The sequence below is a fragment of the Cynocephalus volans genome, chromosome 1 (assembly GCF_027409185.1).
Source record: "Cynocephalus volans isolate mCynVol1 chromosome 1, mCynVol1.pri, whole genome shotgun sequence".
NCBI classification, from domain to species: domain Eukaryota; kingdom Metazoa; phylum Chordata; class Mammalia; order Dermoptera; family Cynocephalidae; genus Cynocephalus; species Cynocephalus volans.
This window is the reverse complement of record NC_084460.1, coordinates 206,715,335-206,735,155: the sequence shown is the minus strand read 5'-3', so window position 1 is coordinate 206,735,155 and position 19,821 is coordinate 206,715,335. Positions and strand designations below refer to the sequence as shown.

The following is a 19,821-nucleotide window of genomic DNA, read 5'->3' as shown; positions in this document are numbered from 1 at the left end:
AGCAAAAGTATCCATCCCATAAGGCTAGCCATCAAAAACAAAAGTATCCTACCAAAATGAAGATGAAACAAAGACATTTTCAGATAAAAGAAAACTACAAAAACAGCAAAAAAAGAAAAGAAACTACAGACCTGCACCTTAAGAAAGGAAAAAGGAAATTTTTTAGGCTAGAGAGAAACTATACAAGAGGAAAACACTTATCTTCACAAAGAAATGAATATGGAAAACAGTATGAAAGTGCCTCAAACAACTACAGACAGAACTACCTGGGCTGGCTGGTTAGCTCAATGGGTTACCGCACAGCCTTATAAACAGATAGAGCTGCCACACAGTCCAGCAATTCCACTGCTGGGTATATGCCCAATGGAATGGAAATCATCATGTCAAAGGGACACCTGTGCTCCCATGTTTATCGCAGCTCTATTTACAATAACCAGCCTATGGAGCCAACCTAAATGTCAATCGATAAATGACTAGATAAGGAAAATGTGGTATATATACACAATGGTAACTACTCTGCCATAAAAAAGAATGGAATTCTGCCATTTGCACCAACATGGATGAACTTAGAGAAACTTCCGTTAAGTGAAACAAGCCAGGCACAGAAAGAGAAATAACATATGTCCTCACTTGTAAGTAGAAGCTAAAAAAACAAAAACAAAAACAAAAGAAAGCTACAAAACCACAATAATTTGTTAAACTTTCAAAAGAGACAAAAGAACTGAGGCCACCAGAGGTTGAAAAGGGTAAGGGGAGTTAGCAAGAAATTGGTAAAGGGCCACAAACAATAACTACATTGTGTAAAGATGAATGTACTAACCTGATTTGAGCATCACGTATTACACACAGGTATTGAAATTCAACACTGTACTCCACAGATATGTATAATCAATTATCTTTCAATAAAAAATTAATTTAAAAAATGGAATGAAGCATTTTGATAACGATAAATATCCAGGTAAATGTATTCTGTTGTAGACGTAAGTGGACTATATCCATGATACAGTCCCCCAGTTCTGTATGCATCCAGAATTTGAATGATCTATGGATGTAAAACCTCAAAATGAGATTGATAGCTGGTCTTCAGATCTTTCATGTTTAACTCCATAAAGCAGTATTAAAGTTAATGAGAAGTTACAGGGCATCACATTTCAGTCAATGTAAGGAACAATCCTTCTAAAAACTAGAGCTCTTCAACAACAGAATAGGCTTCCTACCAAGGTAATATATTCAAACAGAGGCTTGATGATTATCTGTCTGGGATGCTGAAGAATGATTGTGTCTCAGGATACTAATATTTTCACTTCTTGATTTACCTAATGCAAAACTGTATTACACCAAACAACTCGTTCGTAGTCACACCTGTATTTCCACAAGTACTATTCCATAATTATCTTTTAATTCTAACAAAAAACCACAATACTATTCTCTTAAATATGTATAGCATTTCAGAAGTTATACAATTCCAAATACATTAGTGAACTTGAACCTTTCACAATCCTCTAGGTTGGGAAGAGGTTCACAAAACTACTAAGTGTCATAATGACGTTCCTTGAACCACAGCACAGTACAGAAATTACAAATCAACTGTTCTGGACTGCTGACTGTTTGGGAGGGAAGGGCACATTCACTAATTTCATCCTCTTCTGCTCTTTATCTTCTTCTGCTCTAACTGCACTTTCAACCAAACCCCAACAGATGTCCATCAAGGAAATCATTAAATAAGTTGTGACAGCTATGCTGTGGGATGCAAACAAAAATGAGGTAGAACTAGATGTTCTGAAATGGAAATATTTCCACAACACATGGAAAAGAAAAGCCAAGGAAATTCTGGGGAAAAGAATGATAAGAAAGGCCTTGTCCTATCAGAAAGCAGAAATTACTACACAGGTATAGAAATTTAAAAAGTGCAGTGTTAGCACAGGAATAGAGAGTCAAACAGTGACAGTCCAGTACAGCTACATATATACAGATTTTTCATTTCTGATAAGGTGGCATTTCAAATGGGGCAAGAATGGCCTATACACAAATTTAAAATTCAATATGGGTTAAAGATATGAAGATTAGAAACAAGAATAAAGATATACTTAAGTAGGTTTGACATGGGTTTTTCGAAAAACTGTGATACCAGGTCATGTGTCTTGTAAGACCCTATCATGTTTTAATACCTGATACCCAAACTATTAAGAGTTTTATATCAACAATAGGATAAAATTAATAAAATAAAGGACATGAGCCTAAATCACAGAAGAAAAACAGATGGCCAAGTAACGTGAAGAGCTTTACCTCTAAGTAATCAGAAAAATGAGAATGAAATGAGATAGTATTTTCATTCTTCCACGTGTCAAAAATATGAAGTTTTATAACAGGTGTTAGCAAAGCAGAGAGACTGAGGCACACTTCTAAGTGCAGATAGGATTTCCATTTGAAATAGCCTATTTTGGAAGACTATTTGCATTTCAATGGAATTTTAAATAGTATGCCTGTTGAGTCAGCAGTTTCATTTCTAAGACTGTCTTTAAAAAGTGGTCACATGGGGACAAAGATGTATACAAGGATATTCATTTGCAGCCTTGTTTGCAATACATTAAAATTGTGTTCAATGTGCAGGAGGTTAAATCATGGTACATCTTTACTGTGGAATACTATGCATCTGTTAAAAAAAGGTTGGTCTATATGCACTGATACATGTTTACAGTGGTATATGTGTAGTAATAACTATAACTGAGTCACATTGTTCTAAACATGCTACAGGAATAACCTCATTTAATCTCCACAAGTTAGCTATCATTAATTATCTTCATTTTACAGGTGAGGCAACAGGCACAGAGAAGTTCAGTAACTTTCACCAGATGAGTTTAAACCCAGGCATTCTGACTCCTGAGTAACTATTAAGCTATGCAGAAAGTGCCAACAACGGATATACGTTATCCTCGAAAGGGGAGGAGATTGATCAAAGGGGATTTGCAAGTTTTCATAGATGTTTCTATATCACTTAAATCTTTTACAAAATGTGTCCATCGTTTACTTATATAATATTGAAGGTTATAAAAACTTTGGCAAAGAACTCATTTTTGTTCTATTATGTAAACAAATTTTAAAATGATTTGTAAGAAAGACAAAACTGTGGAGAACTTTCTTTTCTTCAGGCATTTTACAGGTTCCTCTGCTTAAACTGTGTGAGAAGTTTGAGGTTTTGTGTTCTCTCCTATGGTCTTTACATTTTTAATTATTACATTGGTGAACTATGTGCTGATTTCATTATCATGGAGAACACAGTTAAACATTAAGTGGTAACAGTGGCTTAGTATTTAACACCCTCAGCTGTAGCGATAAGTAAGGATTCCTTCCACATACCTCCTAACAGTTCCTTGAAAATGGAGCTGTCTTGGAATATAGTCTTTATTGTCCTCCTGAGTTCTTCATGCGGGGGGTCAGACTGGGAATCTGATAGAAATTTCATTTCAGCTGCTGGTCCTCTAACCCATGACTTGCTGCACAACCTGAGCAGTCCACTGGGAAACCGGGATTCTAGTTTTGTAGCAGGGGAGGAGGACATTTATGTTTGCCACCAGCCACTGCCTGCTTTCCTGCTGGAGTACTTCAGCAGTCTTCATGCCAGTGAAGTCACCCATTATAAAGTGCTTCTGTCATGGGCACAACTTCTCCCAGCAGGAAGCTCCAAGTATCCAGACAAGAAAGCAGTGCAGTGCTACCGGCAGCTCCTTGAGGCCCTCACGACTGCACAGCTTCAGCCCATGGTTGTCCTGCACCACCAGACCCTCCCCGCCAGCACTGTCCAGAGGAGAGAAGCCTTCACTGACCTCTTCGCTGACTATGCCACATTCGCTTTCCACTCCTTTGGGGACCTCGTTGGGACCTGGTTCACTTTTAGTGACTTGGAGGAAGTGATAATGGAGCTTCCCCACCAGGAATCAAGAGCTTCACGTCTCCAGACCCTCGTTGATGCCCACAGAAGAGTTTATGAGATTTACCACGAAAAATATGCTTCTCAGGGTGAGTACACATGGACCCTGATGGCTGACCCACTGGCAGCATTCATCACCCACCCTCCCCGTCGTCCTTGAAGCAAGACTAGGCATTTCTTCCCACTCCCCTTCAGTATTGCCCTCATATCTATACAGTAGTGGGAAATTAATATCGTTATCGATTTCGCAGTGGAGATTGGCTTTCATCACATAATGCCCAGCATTGCCTTTGAAAAATATCTTTTGGGGTTGGCTGGTTTAGCTCAGTTGGTTAGAGCACAGTGCTGATAACACCAAGGTCCAGGGTTTGATCCCTGTACCGGCCAGCCACCAAAACAATAATAATAATAATAATTATATATATATATATATATATATATACACACACAATAAATTTTAAAAATATATAAATATTTTTAAAATATGTATATGCCATATATATATATATTTTTTTTTTAGACACTCCTTGCCCAGTCTTGAGTCTGTGCAGCCACTGATTGTCCTTCTGTCCTCCTTGCCTACTACTCTCCAGCCACCCTGACTCTTCCAACACTTTGAGATTGCCTGTCCTTCTCCCTTAGCCTCCCCCTTCTTCTTTTTTTTTTTTAATGTCCCCAGTAGACTGACTGCTAGCAGATAAAAGGTAGCAGATAGAAAACCCAGTGAGAAATGTTATTATGGTCATGTCCACAGCAAACCCTCTTCTTATTAAGAGTAACTTACAGGTGCTAGCCGGAACTTACTTTCCAGCAGGCAAGACAGACAAATACAAGATAAAATAATGATACACTGACAGGTAGTGAGAAGAGACTAATTATAATTGGTTATATTCCTTTTTCACAGGTAACCAGAAGTTCTGATTCACTATGTCTAGGCAGAACCAGCTCATTTTGACTTTAATAAATGCCCTAAGTCAATGTTAGAGACATCAATTTTGAGAACCAATTTTGGATTACATAGTTGTATACTTTCTTGTTTTTATTGTATACTGTGTATATATTTATGTATATAGTACATAATATACATGCTTACATCTATATTCTACTTTTTAAACTTAACATATTTTAAGAGTATATTTTCATTTATTAAAAACTCTTTGAGAGCATGATTTTCAATGGACTTACAAGTTCCTATCATATGAATGGATCATAAAGCTTAACATTTTTGCCTTATTTTTATATATGTTTATTCTAATTTTCATTATGACAAATTATGTTGCAATAAGCGTTCCTATATATAAATTCTTGCCCACCTTCTGATAAATTCTTATCAATAGATTCTTAGAATTGAAATTACTGGGTGAAAAGACCTGCATTTCTTAAGACTTTAAAGCATGATGCTAAGTTATTTTCCAGAAAAGTTGTAATAGTTTATACCAACAGTTGCAAATTGCTCATCTGACCCCGTTCTGCCTGTTTTAAACAATATAATTATTTTGTCATTATTCATTTGACAGCTGAAAACTTATCTCCTTGGATAATTAGCATGGATTTGATTTTAGAGAGGGTAAACGTTTTTTCTATGTTTAAAAAAACCAAGGCATCATAGCAGCATCATTCACAATAGTCAAAATGTGGAAGCACCCCAAATGTCCATTGATGAATGAATGGATAAACAAAATGTAGTATATACATATAATGACTATTATTCAGCTTTATAAAAGAAGGAAATTCTGACACATGTTACAACACGGACGAACCTTGAGGACATTATGCTAAGTGAAATGAGCCAGTCACAAAGAGACCAATACTATATGATTCCACTTATATACTTATACCTAGAGTAGTCAAATTCATGTAGACACAAAATAGAATGGCGGTGTCCAAGGACTGGGGGAAGGGAGAAATTGAGAGTTGTTTAATGGTTTAGAGTTTCTCTTTTGCAAGATGAGAAAGTTCTGGAGGTTGATTGCACAACTATGTGAACCTACATAACAATACAGAACTGGACACATAAAATGGTAAATTTTATGTTATGTGTATTTTACCACAATTTTAAAAAAAAGACAGGGTAAGGGAAGAAAGCGTGTGAGGGTGGATGGAGGTGTTTTAGACAGAGTCACCAGGAAGGCTGTCTTTGGACCACATTTGAGCAGATTGGAATGAAGAGAGGAGCAGCCAGGAGAAGAGGATTCCAGGCTGAGGGAAGAGTGCACAGTGCCCAGGTTCAGTTTAGTGATCCTCAGGGTAAAGATGGGGAGTTACTGGATTCCTGGAAAAGCCTGTCTCGGGGTAGGTAAACAAATAAATACAGAGGGATGTTGTTGGCTGCAGTTCTACTGAAGAAGCTCTGAGTAAAATGAGCTTTGAAAGAAGGCAAGACTGAACTTGAGTCTTCCCACTAAAGGAAAATCTATCTTGCTTTGAGGGCAGATTCCATAAAACTCTTTAAACTATAAAACTATTTGTACATATCTATTAAAATGTTTTGCATATTTCATTTTTAATCTCCTTCAGGTTACTAATGTTTCTTGCTTTTGAAACTCATATTTCTCTTCCTTCCTTCTGCTCATTCCTCCTATACTTCATTTTGTGTTTCATCAATGTCACCAGGTTATCTGCCCCTGATAGCATGCAAAACACAACATAAATTCTGTTTTTCAGTCTCCTTACTATTCTGAAGGTGGTTTTCTTTCTTTCTTTCTCCCTTTCCTTTTAAGCCCAATCCTACCTACCTGTCATTCTTTTGAAAATATATTATGTGATATATGCAAAAAAGTTATATAACATATGTTGGTTAAAAACAAAATATTATTACAAATACCCATGAAGCAACTACTCAGTGCAACAATTAAAATATAACAGAATACCGTTTCACAACAACTAGAACAGGTGTGGTAAAATGGACAGATAATAATAGCAAGTGCTGGTGACGATGTGGTGTATCTGGAACTTGCATGCACTGCTGGTGAGAATGAATGATGATGTAGCCACTTTGAGAACAGTTTAGCAATTCCTCAAAAAGATAAATATTACAGTTACCATTGGCTTAACAATTCCTCTTCTAGGTATATCCATTTGTCCAACAGAAGTGAAAACAAATGGCCAGACAAAAACTTGTACACTAATATTCACAGCAGCATTATTCATAGCAGCATTTTTCAGAATTACTAAAAGTGGAAATAACCCTCATGCCCATGAGCTGATGGATAAACAAAATGTGATATATCCATACAATGGAATATTATTCAGTCATAAAAGGGAAGGAAGTACTGAAACATGCTACAACATGGATGAACCTTGAAACTATGCTAAGCGAAAGTAGCCAGTTACAAAAGACATACTATATGATTCCATTTACATTAAATGTCCAGAATAGGCAAATCTATAGAGACACTAAAGTAGATTAGCAGTTGTCTAGGAGTACAGGAGAGAGTGGATAGTAACTGCTGATGGGTACTGATATCTTTTGGGGTGATAAAAATGTTCTGGAATTAGATAGTGGACTTGGTTGCATAGCTTTGTGAATATAACTAAAAACCACTGAATTATATAGTTTAAAGTGGTGAATTTATGGTATATGAATTATATCTCAACCAAAAAAATGTAAAAAAAAAAAAAAAAGGTGGAAGGGGTGAGGGTTTATAAGACAAAACAAAGAAACTGTAGCACAGCTTACATCTCTGTATATTCCTTCCCTATCTCATTTCCCAGTGTCCACCACCCCACCCCAAGTTACTACTGTGCTAAATATTCTGTTTGTTATTTGTCATTCCATGGCCTTTTGCACTTTGGTGTACACAATAACCTATTGGTACAAAGCCAAATATTTCAAATTGAAAATGTTTTCTCTTACAGAAAAGGTAGCATTTTAGCAAATGAAGCACATTCACCATGTTTTTTAAAAAATATAATAAAGAAGTAAATTCCTGTTTACTACCAATTAGAAAATAAACAATATGAAATGCAGTTTTGTTTTTTTCCTAAGAATTTTTCTTGTTATGGTATGATTTACATATAGTGAAATGCATAGATCTTCTTCATCTCTTTGGCAGCTGGCTGGCCTGGGAATCCACACATTTGACCTTGGTGTTACAAGGTCTCGCTCTAACCAGCTGAGCTAAGCGGCCAGCCCCTGAGAAATGCATAGGTCTTAGTTTTACAGTTTGGTTAGTTTTGACAAACACATACACCTGTTTAACCCTCATCCGTATTATGATATGACATTAACCAACACCTCAGAAAATTCCCTCTTGTTCCTTCCTAATCAATCCCTACCTCTGGGAGCAACCACTGATCTGTTTTCTATTGCCATACACATGAATGGAATCATACGATATGTGATGTTTGTATCTGTCTCTTTCATTTAGCATTATGTTTGCATGGTTCATTCATTTTGTTTCTGTATTAGTAGTTTGCTCCTTTTGTCTTCTGAGTAGTATTCTGTCATGGATATACCACAGTTTGTTTATATGTTCACTTGTTGAGGGCACATGGACTTTTTTCGATTTTTGTGTATTACAAAGGAAAACGTTATGAATATTCTTGTACAAGTGTCTGTGTGGACATATGTTTTCATTTCTCTTGGATAAATACCTAGGAGTGGAATTGCTGGGTCGTAGGGTAGACATGTGTTTGACTTTTGAGAAAACTGCCAAACAGTTTTCCAAAGTAGTTATACTGTTTTACGCTCCCACCAGTAGTATACGTGAGAGCTGCAGCGGCCCTACACCCTCACCAACTTACATTCCCATGAACAATGTAGAAGAGTTCTTGCTGACCCCTCCAATACTTGTCATTGTCAGAATTATAAACTTTTGCCCATCTAGTGGGTGTAAATCTATTTTTTTATGATCTGACTTACCTAATTACTCTTCAGGCTGAGCATGCTTTCAAGTGTTTATTAGCCATATTTATTTACACTTCTGTGAAATTCCTGTTATGTCTTTTATCTATGAATATGTTGAGCTGTTTGTCTTTTTGTTATTGACTTGTAGGATTTCTTTATCTGTTCTTGAATCTAGTCTGTATTGGTTATATGATGACAGTCTTTTTCCAGTTTGTTTCTCATCTTTTCACTCTTTTTAGGGAGGCTTTGATGAACAGTTCTTTCTCTTAATACAGTCAAACTTATCAATCTTTTCTTTTGGTTGGTTTTTCTGATGGTATTTTTTAATGGTACTTTTTACAGTTACTTAAATCCATATATCCTTAATTTAGAATTTCCAAATGCTTTCAGTTTCCAGATGTTTTCATCTCCCTCCCCTCCCTGGTGAATCTCAAAGATCTTATGTCATTGTGTATCTTCTCTGCACCCATTTTTTGGAGAGTCATTTTCTGTCAGTACCATAATATTTCTTCATTAATGAGGGGCAATCATTAAGAAGTCAAAGATAATCTGCAAAGTTGAAAGCTATTCATGGTTTATAAGAGCTTTTTCTTTTTTAATAAAAACTAAAAAAATAATCAACATTTTTTTTTTAAGTTTTAGATTTACATCAAAATTGAGCCGATAGTACAGAGTTCCCATATACTCCTGCCCCAGTGCCCAATTCCCCCTGTTATTAATAACTTATGTTAGTATGGTATATTTGTTACAATTAATGAACCAATATAGGTACATTATTATTATTAACTAAAGTCCATATTTTATTCAGATTTCTTTAGTTTTTCTGTCCTTTTATCCCATCCAGGATGCCACATTACATTTAGTTGTAATGTGTCTTAAGGCTCCTCTGTACTATGACAGTTTCTCAGACTTTCCTTGTTTCTGATGACCTAATGGAGAGTTTTGAGGAGTACTGGTCAGGTATTTTTAAGAGGCCCCTCTACTGGGATTTTTAAAAGCAGCGTATTGGGATATAATTCACATACCATGCAATTCACCAATTTAAAGTGTTTAACTCTGTGGTATTTAGTATATTCACAGATATGTGCAACCATCACCAAAGTTAATTTGAGACATTTTCATTACCTTAGAAAGAAAACTTCTACCTTTAGCTACACACCTCTACGCACCCCACATTGCACAGCCGTGTGAATGGACTTAATGCTACTGAATCGGACACGTGAAAGTATTTAAAATGGTAAATTTTATGTATGTGTGTGTTTTATCACAATTTTCAACAAAATCCAAAAACGTTTTTCTATTCTTTCCGTATGTGTTCTTATAAACTTCCCATTGATGCATTAGATGTGCTCCCACTGGGGAGGATACAAAAGAAGAGATGGTTCTCGGCACAGAGTTGGAGTGATGGGAGAAGAATAAACGTGCCTTTCAGGGGGTAGAATTGCACACAGCACCCTCCGTTTGCACAACACTGAGACACACTCCACAGTAACACTGGTAACCCCCCCCCCCCCGCCCTTGGCGACAGTGGCTTGAAGCATTGACACTGGCAGTTCAGTATTGAACAGATTCCTTTGACTGGGGCATTTGGGGCAGAAGGGAAAGGGGCTGTTTTGTGATGATGACTACAATGGTTTTTTTGGAAGAACGACTTCCCTTTGTGGTGGAAACAGAGGTGAGCTTATCCCTCACTGAGGCCTAGAGGTATAGTAATGCCTACGAGTGATATGAATTTACCACCATGTTATGCAGTTACTTTCTACACAGCCTGAATACAGTCAGTTTTCAACCTGCAGTGAATTCTGATTTTGAGTTCTACAGACATAACAGTTATCTTTAACCATATCTAGCAAAAATTGCAAAATAAATTATCTTACACCAAGGCAAATACCCTATTTCGGTACCAAAGAAAACATGAACTGCAAGCTTAGAGTGAGAACCTAGCTTCGAGTAATCTGCATTTTGCATTATTTTAAGGAGAATAGTTCATGCTTGCACTGGGAACAGGTTGGGAACCATACTGGAGAAGTTTAATTATTTCAAATGATATGAGAATTTCTGGAATTTAAGGTACATTTGTTAACTTTATAAAAACAGCTAGCAAAGTCAAATATAAAAGATTTATGGGTTAATTGTGCTTAGGGATTGATTGTACCTGTGTTTCATGTCATTGGTCTATAGATGACAATAAACTGTACATTTTGAAATGTTAAGCGGAGGCTGAGAACATATGTTCTATGTGTGCTGATGTGATGATGGGCTGAAGCATGGAAATCTGTGGAAAGTGAAATGGATCTATCAGGCACCATCATTGAATAATTAGAAAAATAACGTTATCTTATAAAATTGAGGACTGAATGTCTGAGTAATGTTCCCTATTCAGAGGACTTCAAAGTTCCACTAAGCTTATCAAAATAAGCACTGTTGTGTTTGATTGTGGTTGTTAGTGGTGGTTTCACTGGCTGTCGATATCTTCTTCCTGTAGAGAATTTGGACGAAAGAGAGAAGTCCGTCATATAGACCTGAAGTTTAAGTCTCCAACTCTGGTTTTATTTTATTTTTGTTTAGGGTTTCCAAATCACAGGTCTGAGCACGTTCTGTGCATCCAGTCCTAAGCTTGATACTTGGAGGGATTAAAGAAATGTTTTGTTTTTGCCCTCAAGGAACATACAGTCCAGTGTGTGATGATTTATGTGCATCGAAGAGTTCGATAGCAATACAAAACAACTGAGGAACCCCAACTCCAAGGCAGCGTTTCTTAAATTGTGGTCTGAAGATCACTGCATCAGAATTACCTAGAACTGTGTTAAAAGGCATGTTCCCAGCCCATCTCAGTCAGCTGACTCTGAATCTCTGAGGGAACATCTTGGAAATGGGCATTCTTAACAATCATTGCAGGTGATTCTGATGCACATAAAAGTTTGAGAACCATTGTTTGTAATTTAATGTCAAAGCAAGTGGGTACACGCTGCACATAAGGGCTCTACAGATGTTTGCACAGTTTAAATAAGGATCAGATAAAAAAAACAGCAGCTTCCTGCAAGCACCCTGCTTTTAAAAAGAAGTTTAGGAAGGAGTTCTCTCCTTGCCACCTTTCTTCTTGCTGGCAGCAGTGCAAGGTAATTGGTTTTATTCTAAAAGACTTTTCTAAGTGCTCTGCATTTCATAGTCCCAATTTATACAAACGCTTCTCTAAAGGGACGTTATGTTTTTTAAGCGACCTTCTGTCACCTCTCTCAAAGTGATGGAGATGCAAAATATTACTCAGAGCCCATGTATCCACAGCACTGAGAGACCCGAAGGGGCTGAGCCCAGGGTAAACTCCTTCAAGAGAGGAGAGCCCAGGCACAGCCCCAAGTCAGGAATTTCCTCAGCTTTTATTGTACAGGTGAGAAAGTTACAGAAGAGACACACAGGTGGTTAATCAGTCATAGTGAAAACATAAACAAACTGGCTACATGACAATCTTCATTAAAGCAGGTGTAACTTAAAATAATTCAAGCAATTTTCCATCAAAAGGAGTCATAAAACTAAGCTATGTGACATACAAAAAGAAACAATGAGATAATTACCATGGCAGCGCTTAGTTCCCTAAGAAACTTAAAGAAACAGCTGAGGGTAAGATGGGGAACATCCCCCAGCCACTAGCAGCTAACTAGCAGAATAGCCTTGAAGATTTTAGTTTACATACTTTCCCATCATTTAGGATTAGCTGCACCAAGGGCAACTGCCCCCAGAGCAATCACGTTTGCTGTACTATAATTTTCTTATCTACATCAAAGGCTTTAGTCCTGTGAAAGTTTTCTGGTTTTTCCCAATCTTACATTTCTGTGTGTATTTTTAAAGAGTTGGGCTATGGCATAAACTACAGGACATTGGTCCTGCTAAACTAAGGACTTTGCTCCTACTATGCTATAGGCTATGGCCCTGTGAAATACATGTGTTTTATTTTTATCTCATTAATGTCAATATCCTCCACAACCTTCTTTTCTAAAATCTTTCAGTTAAAGTCACGTGAGTGATTTCTTCAGAAATCCTTTTTAAAGTTGGTGAACATCTAATGCAAAGATTGTTAAAGAAATGACTCCCCCAGCAGCTTCCACAGTCGAGCCCCTGCCCTCATTCACCTGCTGTTTTTCCTCTGGTTGGTTTCAGGTGGAAAGCTCTCTGCTGTCCTGCGAGCTGAAGAGGTCTCGGAGTTCCTGCTAGAAACATCCACATCTGCACTTACCAAGGTGACGACAGCCCAGAGATAGAGCTGTAACCTCTGAGGAAAGTGGTGATTTTAATTTTTAAGCGAGAAATTTTGGTCTGTTGGTTTGACATTTTTAATAAGTGACTCTGCTGAGTGGCACACATTCCCTAGATTCACAATTACTTTAAAAAAAAAAATCTCATTTGTTGTAGCTCGAACTCTTGCTTGGTCGAATGTCAGCTTGCCTACACAAAGAAGCCAAATGCCTCTGCCTCCTCTGATGTTTTATTAAAAGAGTCCAAAATATCTTACAGGGGAAGAGATCAAATTACAGCAAAACAGATACTAAGTTAAAGTGTGTTTTTCAAAATGTGCACCCCAGAGTACTCATCCTGGTTTCTACAATCTCTAACCATAACTTTTGAGCTATAATTTTTAAAAGAAATAAGGGAACATCTAAGAAGTAAACAGCTTTGTCCCCCTTTGGGCTGCTGGGCAGTGTGGAAACCCATCAGAAAAATGGCTGACTCCTGTAGTTCTGCAGCACCAGAAGGTGCCATAGAGATACCACACTGCTACCTGGGTCCAGTCTTCAGAGCGACCAGTTGAGAAACTTAAATCCCAAACGTGATAAGGTTCTAGATAAACAACTCCTAGGCTGATTGCATGGCCAGAATGCCATCTAAATTAATTTACAAACTGTGATAACTGCTATCAGTTATGAACTCAGGAGACCAAAGTGCTAATCAGAAAAACGCTGTTCAGAAAAATAGGGAGCCAGCGTGGAATCAGTTATCAAGTCCACAGTGCACTTGGCCCTCACCAGGTGCCGTTTTCCATGGTGCTTGTTTTTAGGGTCGGATGATCTATGAGAGAGAGAAGCCAGGCAATGATCTAATCACAACGAGGGTAGAAACCGTCCACAGCCAGCCTCGCTAGGAATTGGGGAGTGGAGCACAGTGTTGTCTTCATGAGTTAGACTCTGTGCATGTGAAGTTCTTCAAACACATGCAGGCCAGAGACAGGGCAGAGGTCTACGTCCTTCATCAGAGTATGGATGGGATGTCGATGACCAGGGCACGAGAGTTGTGTTGTTGGTTCATAGAGTGCACCAGGCTAGAGCAAACTGGGGTGGGCTTCAAACTATGGCCTGAAATTAAACCAAAAACTGAAAACCCAGTAGAGTCCGCAGAGATCACTGTGAAGCCCATGGGTGGCTGAGGGCTCCACTGCCTCCATCCTGGCAAAGTTTAAGATCCGTGAGGAAGATACTGCCCAGGGGCAGCTCTGGCCTCCAATTGCCCCCTTAGTGCTCATCTGCACTGGTGTGAAGCCCCGTTTCTGGCACACACACTCATTCACTCATTCATCTAATCATACACACTTATTGAGTATTTTCTGTGTGCCAAGCCCTGGGTTGAGAACATAGATGATGTATTCCCAACAACACACAAGTATGACTCTCCCACCCTGTTCTCACTCCATCCCCAGCCTTCCCTGCCCCCTTTTCCATTAGAAAATCCCACTTTGTTCTTTCCTTTCATTTTTTCTGGCGGCTGCTGGTACAAGATTTGAAACTTTGACCTTGGTGTTGTAACAACGCACTCTAACCAACTCAGCTAACCGGCCAGCCCTGAAATCCCACTTTGGGGAATTTAGTTTAGTAATGACCAGAGAAACAAAAAAGAGCAGTTCCAAGCAGTCTCCTTGTCTTGAAAGTGCTTTGCTCTAATGACCCTATTTACTTATTTCTAGGACTCGGTCGATTTCCTCTCTCTTGATTTGTCGTACCAATGCCAAAATGCAGCAAGTCTACCTCAGCAGCTGAGTAAACTGCAGGTAATTTGAGCCCTTCCTATACTGATGATGCATGGGGGAGGATCCTGACAGCACATGAGACATTTAATGCTTTGGCTGCTGCGTTCCTAGAGAACGTCGGGATGTTAGGCAGTCTTTCCTAGAAAGGATAATGAGGCTTGGCTTGTTAAGGGAAATATTTACATAGGTCTTCCACTCTCTTGTGCAGAAGTCTACTGAGAATCGAAATTCCAGTGTTCACTCTGAGTTTTGTTTTTCTTTTTTAAGATTTTTTTTTTTTTTTTTTTTTTTTTGTCTTTTTTCGTGACCGGCACTCAGCCAGTGAGTGCACCGGCCATTCCTATATAGGATCCGAACCTGCGGCGGGAGTGTCGCCACTCTCCCAGCGCTGCACTCTCCCGAGTGCGCCACAGGCTCGGCCCCACTCTGAGTTTTAAAAAGACAATTCACCGATATTGGGCATGGTTACATCACAACATGAATCTACCTAATGCCACTTAATTGCACACTAAAAACAGTTAAGTGGTAAATTTTAGGTTATGTGTATTTCACCCCAATTAAAAAAAAAAATTCACCCTAGCCTATAAAATCAGATCCCAGCTATTGGGACATTCCAGCAACCCAGGACTCTTCTTCCTGTGCCCAGTATTGTTTTTCTCAAGTCTAATGATTCTGGCCCATTACAGAAAGTATAAGAACCTCCAATCCAACTATTAGGTTTCTTTCTCATGTTTGGTTGCTGCTGTGCAACTTGATTAATTTGCTGGAGACCCAACTATTCCCCCATCTCCTGATAGAGTATAAATTATTATACCCAGTGGTTCTCACGGACCTTGTAAGTCCTACCAGTCTTCCCATAGTTAACCATGAAGAGCTTCCTTCTTGTGGGCCTCTCCTGTGGGCTGACTACTGGAATTCACCCACGTCTGACCTCTTGCCTCTGCAGGTTTGGGCACAAACCCACTTCCTCTATTTTCAGCCCTGTCCCTCCAACAATGCAGGGGCAGCAGCCCCTACTGTGTGCCTCCTGGTTTGAAGCCCACAATCTTCACCACGAAAGAGGATGGTTTATCTGAGGAATTACTCATTTAAAGGGCAAGCTCAGTAATGTCAAATGCTCAGCACTTCTGCTACATGGAACATCGATTTTACCTGAGGCAAGAGGCTTGAAATGGACAAATTAGCATAAGTCCAATCCTAACATTTGTATGTTTCCATCTGCCCATGTAGACCCTGCTGCTTTTGTTATCTGCAAATAATATGATCTAATCAAAGAAAACAGATGTACCCACAAAATATTTGAGTAATAACTATATGATTTTAGTACTCACTTAAGCCAGACACTATCTCTACCTCTCACAACACATGCCAAGGATTAAGAAACCTAATCCAGGTCAGACTCTAGGTAGTGATCGTCGAGGGTGGGATTTGAACAGGGCTTTCTTGTTCTAAGACGCCACACTGCCTCTCCAAACATAAATAAGTCCAAGGTGTTGAGAGCCTTATAATGAGGGTGTTATTTTTTTTAAATCACAAATGATTTTAGTTGTTTTTGTAAACACTTTCTGTTCTGAACCTGAACTTGCTTGGGACCCAGAGCTTGCACTTGAGGGCTTGCTGATGAGATTTTGGGGCCTTAAACAGTATGTGGTATCTTCGAGTTCTGCTTGTGCATGTAATAACTAAATCTGTCTTTTGTCCTTCTCCAGGAGTTAAACCAGAGTGTTTTGTTAAGCTAATGGGTTCAGACACCACTGATGTTCTAAAATCATTTCAGTTTTTCAGTTATGCAGATGGGGCAGGCCTCTGAGAGGCAGTCACGGGAGTGTTGGGACGATTTGTTCTCAAGGATGTGGTTTACAGTGCTTCCTTTTTCATATCAAAACATTTTCAATAATACTCACTCCTGACAGCATCTGGTATAGCTTTGAAACCTCAGTTCATAGCTGGCCAGCCAAATAGTAAAACTCTCCCTGAACAAACTTAGCAGCCATTTATTAAACCCTGCAACAGTCATTTATTCCTTTCCTTTCCTTGGGGAGGAATTTAATTTCAGATGTTGCACTTGACAGCTCAGATGCAGCCCCAGAAATTCAGAATGACAGCTTCCAGCTGAGCCGGAGAGGAGACTGTTGTCCCTCTCTGGGCTCGTGGTTCTGTGCCTGCTAGCATTTCCCATGCACAGTTACCACACGCAGCGCAAGAAGAACAGCTGAGTCCTCCCTGAGTTGTGTCCACAGGGGCCTGAATCGTGCTGCCCACAGCTTCCTTCCCACCTACCCTCCCTCCTCATCCCAGCCACCCATCCTCCTTTTGAAGGCACCTCTTCAGATGGTCTGCAGGGAAGAGGGTGGAGCAGTGCAGGGAGCAGCAGACGCCAGCTCGCATTCCTTCCACTCTCCCCAGAGCTCCTGCACCCCCCTCTCTGAGCTTCAGGGACCTTCAGCTGCCATGCCCACTGACACACAGGTGTCTTATAGCCTGAAAACATCCTCAGGCCCAGCACCTCCATGAAGAGCCTGGCATGTCCACAGGTTCTGATTCTGCAGGGGGCACCCACGGAGGTTCCACACCCACCTTAAAAAGCTCTGCTCACCCAGGGAATTCTCCCCTCAGCAGAAGGCAGGATGGGGGCTTCCAGGCTCCAGGCTCCAGGTCTCCAGGCTTGGGGTGTCACAGCCACCCCCCTGCTTATTGATCTCTTATAAAGGAAAAACCCTAAGCATGGCCCCCTCAGTCACTGGCTGTCCTGCACTGACTAGGCTCAGGGAAGAAACAGGGCTTTGTGGAGTTGCAGCTCAACTAACAGTGTGGTCGTGGGCAACTCTCTCGACTTCTCACAGTCTCAGAGGCCTCATCTTTAAGAAAAGACATTTATAGGCAGCCATGAGAGAATAAAGAATGTGCCTGGCTCCTTCTTAAGCAGTTGTTATTGGCATCTTGCAATTATAGCCTTTAACTGCTCAGAGGAGAAAAAAATTAGTGTGGAAAAAAATGACCAAACCCCAACCTCCCAGAGAAGGTCATTTAAAGTGAAGTCACACAATATGACAGGATGGACATATTACCCTTGATACTGAAATAGCTAGAAGCGTGGACAGTGGGTAGAAGGGGATTAAAGTGCTCCAATTTTCGTGATGACAGCTTCTTTCATTATTTATTATGGAAAATTTCAAACATATCCTAAAATAGAAAAGTACAACAAACCCCTATGAAGCCACTGCCAGCTTCAAAAGCTGTCAATGCATGGCTGATCCTGTTTCACCTATACCCCTATCTTCTCTCTCCCAAACTTGATTATAATGAAGCAAACCCCAGACATCAATATATATGGGGATGGTGCATCTTGACCAAGCTTCTTAAGGAACGTGAGCTCCTGATGTGAGTCGTTGGCCTTGTTCCTGATCCTGACACCGTGTCTGGCTTAAGAGATGCCTTGTAGCCTGTGATGAGGAATAGGTGAAGGTGTCCCCTTGATGGTGGTCAGCGGGGAGGGGAGCCTGTGTTGTTGAAAAGAGGATCTTTCTCCCGCAGAATGTAAAGTCAGCCCCCTTTATTAACTGAGATGGGTAAAGGTCATTTCCAAAGCCAGATCAAGTGTTTGTAGCTTCTCATCTTGAAAGTCTGTCCTTGTTATCAAAAGGTGCTTTCTAGGCAGCTTCAGTTCATTTGCTGGTCTTTATCTTTTTCAGACCATTGAGCCAAAAGTGAAAGTTTTCATCTTCAGCCTAACACTCCAGGACTGCCCCCCCTCCAGGGAGAGCCCAGCCAGGCTGCTCTTCAGCCTTCTCCAAGGTGAGTGGACCAACACGGGAGAGGTGCGGAGTGACATTAGGCCCATTGGCTTGGTGGGTAGCAGTCTTGAAAGTCTGGGGCTCCAATGGGAGGAAGGACACAGGAGGAGGTCTGGTCTGAAAGCCCACCCCAGAGGAGTTTAGTGTCCCCTGGCTTCGTATTGAGGGTCCCTTGCAACTAGCACCCATTGAACAAGAAACAGGAAAGGTTTGGTACGTACAAGGATGCCTCTTATGGAAATAAAGACTGTCAGGCCTCCGGTGTGAGGTATAAGCATGGAGATGATCTTTGCTTGTCTGTCCCCTTTCTATCAACTCTGCCTCCAAGGACTCTCATCTCCACCCCTTTGGCTGGGCTGCCTCATGCCTCTCTCTCTTTCCAGCCAGTCCTCTGCTTACCCTTGTCCCATGTCCCCAGCTTGCATGTGGCCCTGGCGGGCTCCTGACGAAGATGCTAAGAAAACTTCAGGTCTAGAACTCACAGCTCACAGACCATTTATTTTCTCGGTGTCTCTTCTTGAGCATGAATTTACACCTCACATTCTTGAGCATGAATGTGATTGGTTGGCCGTGGATGAGGTGGCTTCTCCAGGTCCAATCCAGTCAGGGGAGAGGTGGGGCCTCTTGAGACATGGAGCCTGGAGGCCACTTGAGACTGCAGAAAGGAGCTAAGGGTCACGTGCCCAAGTGCCCTGATAGTCAGTTCTGTCACCTTCATGCATAGACCAGAGTATAGGAGAAGTCAGTAGTGTCCTTCCCCCCGCCTTGGAACTCCTCCTGGCGCTGGCTTCATGGCCTCCTGAGGCTCATCCATAGATGAGCCACTTAATAACCCTCTTCCTAACTCACCTTCGATGGCATAATGATTTTTGTTCTTTAATCCCACCCTTTCTAAATGGTTTAAATGGTAACTTTTATGTTTACCTATATTTTACCATAATTTTAAAAACTTCCACCTTTTTCTGATGTTCGAGTTCTTCTAAATCAATCATTCTCAAAGTTGTGGTCCCCAGCCCAGCAGTATCAGCATCAGCATCAACTGGGAGCTTGTCAGAAAAGAATATTCTTGGGCCCCACCTCAGACCTACCAGATCAGAAACTCTGAGTGTGGGCTCAGCAATTTGTGTTTTACCCAACTCTGCAGGTGATTTTGATTCCCGCTGAAGTTTGAGAACCATGTTTTCAGTCCTAAGCAGGTAGAAATCACTTCTGACATCCTTAAGTCCTTTGCTGATGG

General features: G+C 40.2%; 1 protein-coding gene across 1 annotated transcript in view; it reads left to right on the top strand.

The window, feature by feature from the left end:
* The first annotated feature begins 3,377 nt into the window (after positions 1-3,377).
* LOC134389583 (lactase/phlorizin hydrolase) overlaps positions 3,378-19,821 on the top strand; it is a 43,048-nt gene continuing 26,604 nt past the window's right edge. The window contains exons 1-4 of the mRNA XM_063113152.1: positions 3,378-4,017; positions 12,933-13,012; positions 14,728-14,811; positions 18,483-18,585. Coding sequence (XP_062969222.1) covers positions 3,378-4,017; positions 12,933-13,012; positions 14,728-14,811; positions 18,483-18,585 — 907 coding nt within the window. The remainder of the gene's footprint in view (positions 4,018-12,932; positions 13,013-14,727; positions 14,812-18,482; positions 18,586-19,821) is intronic.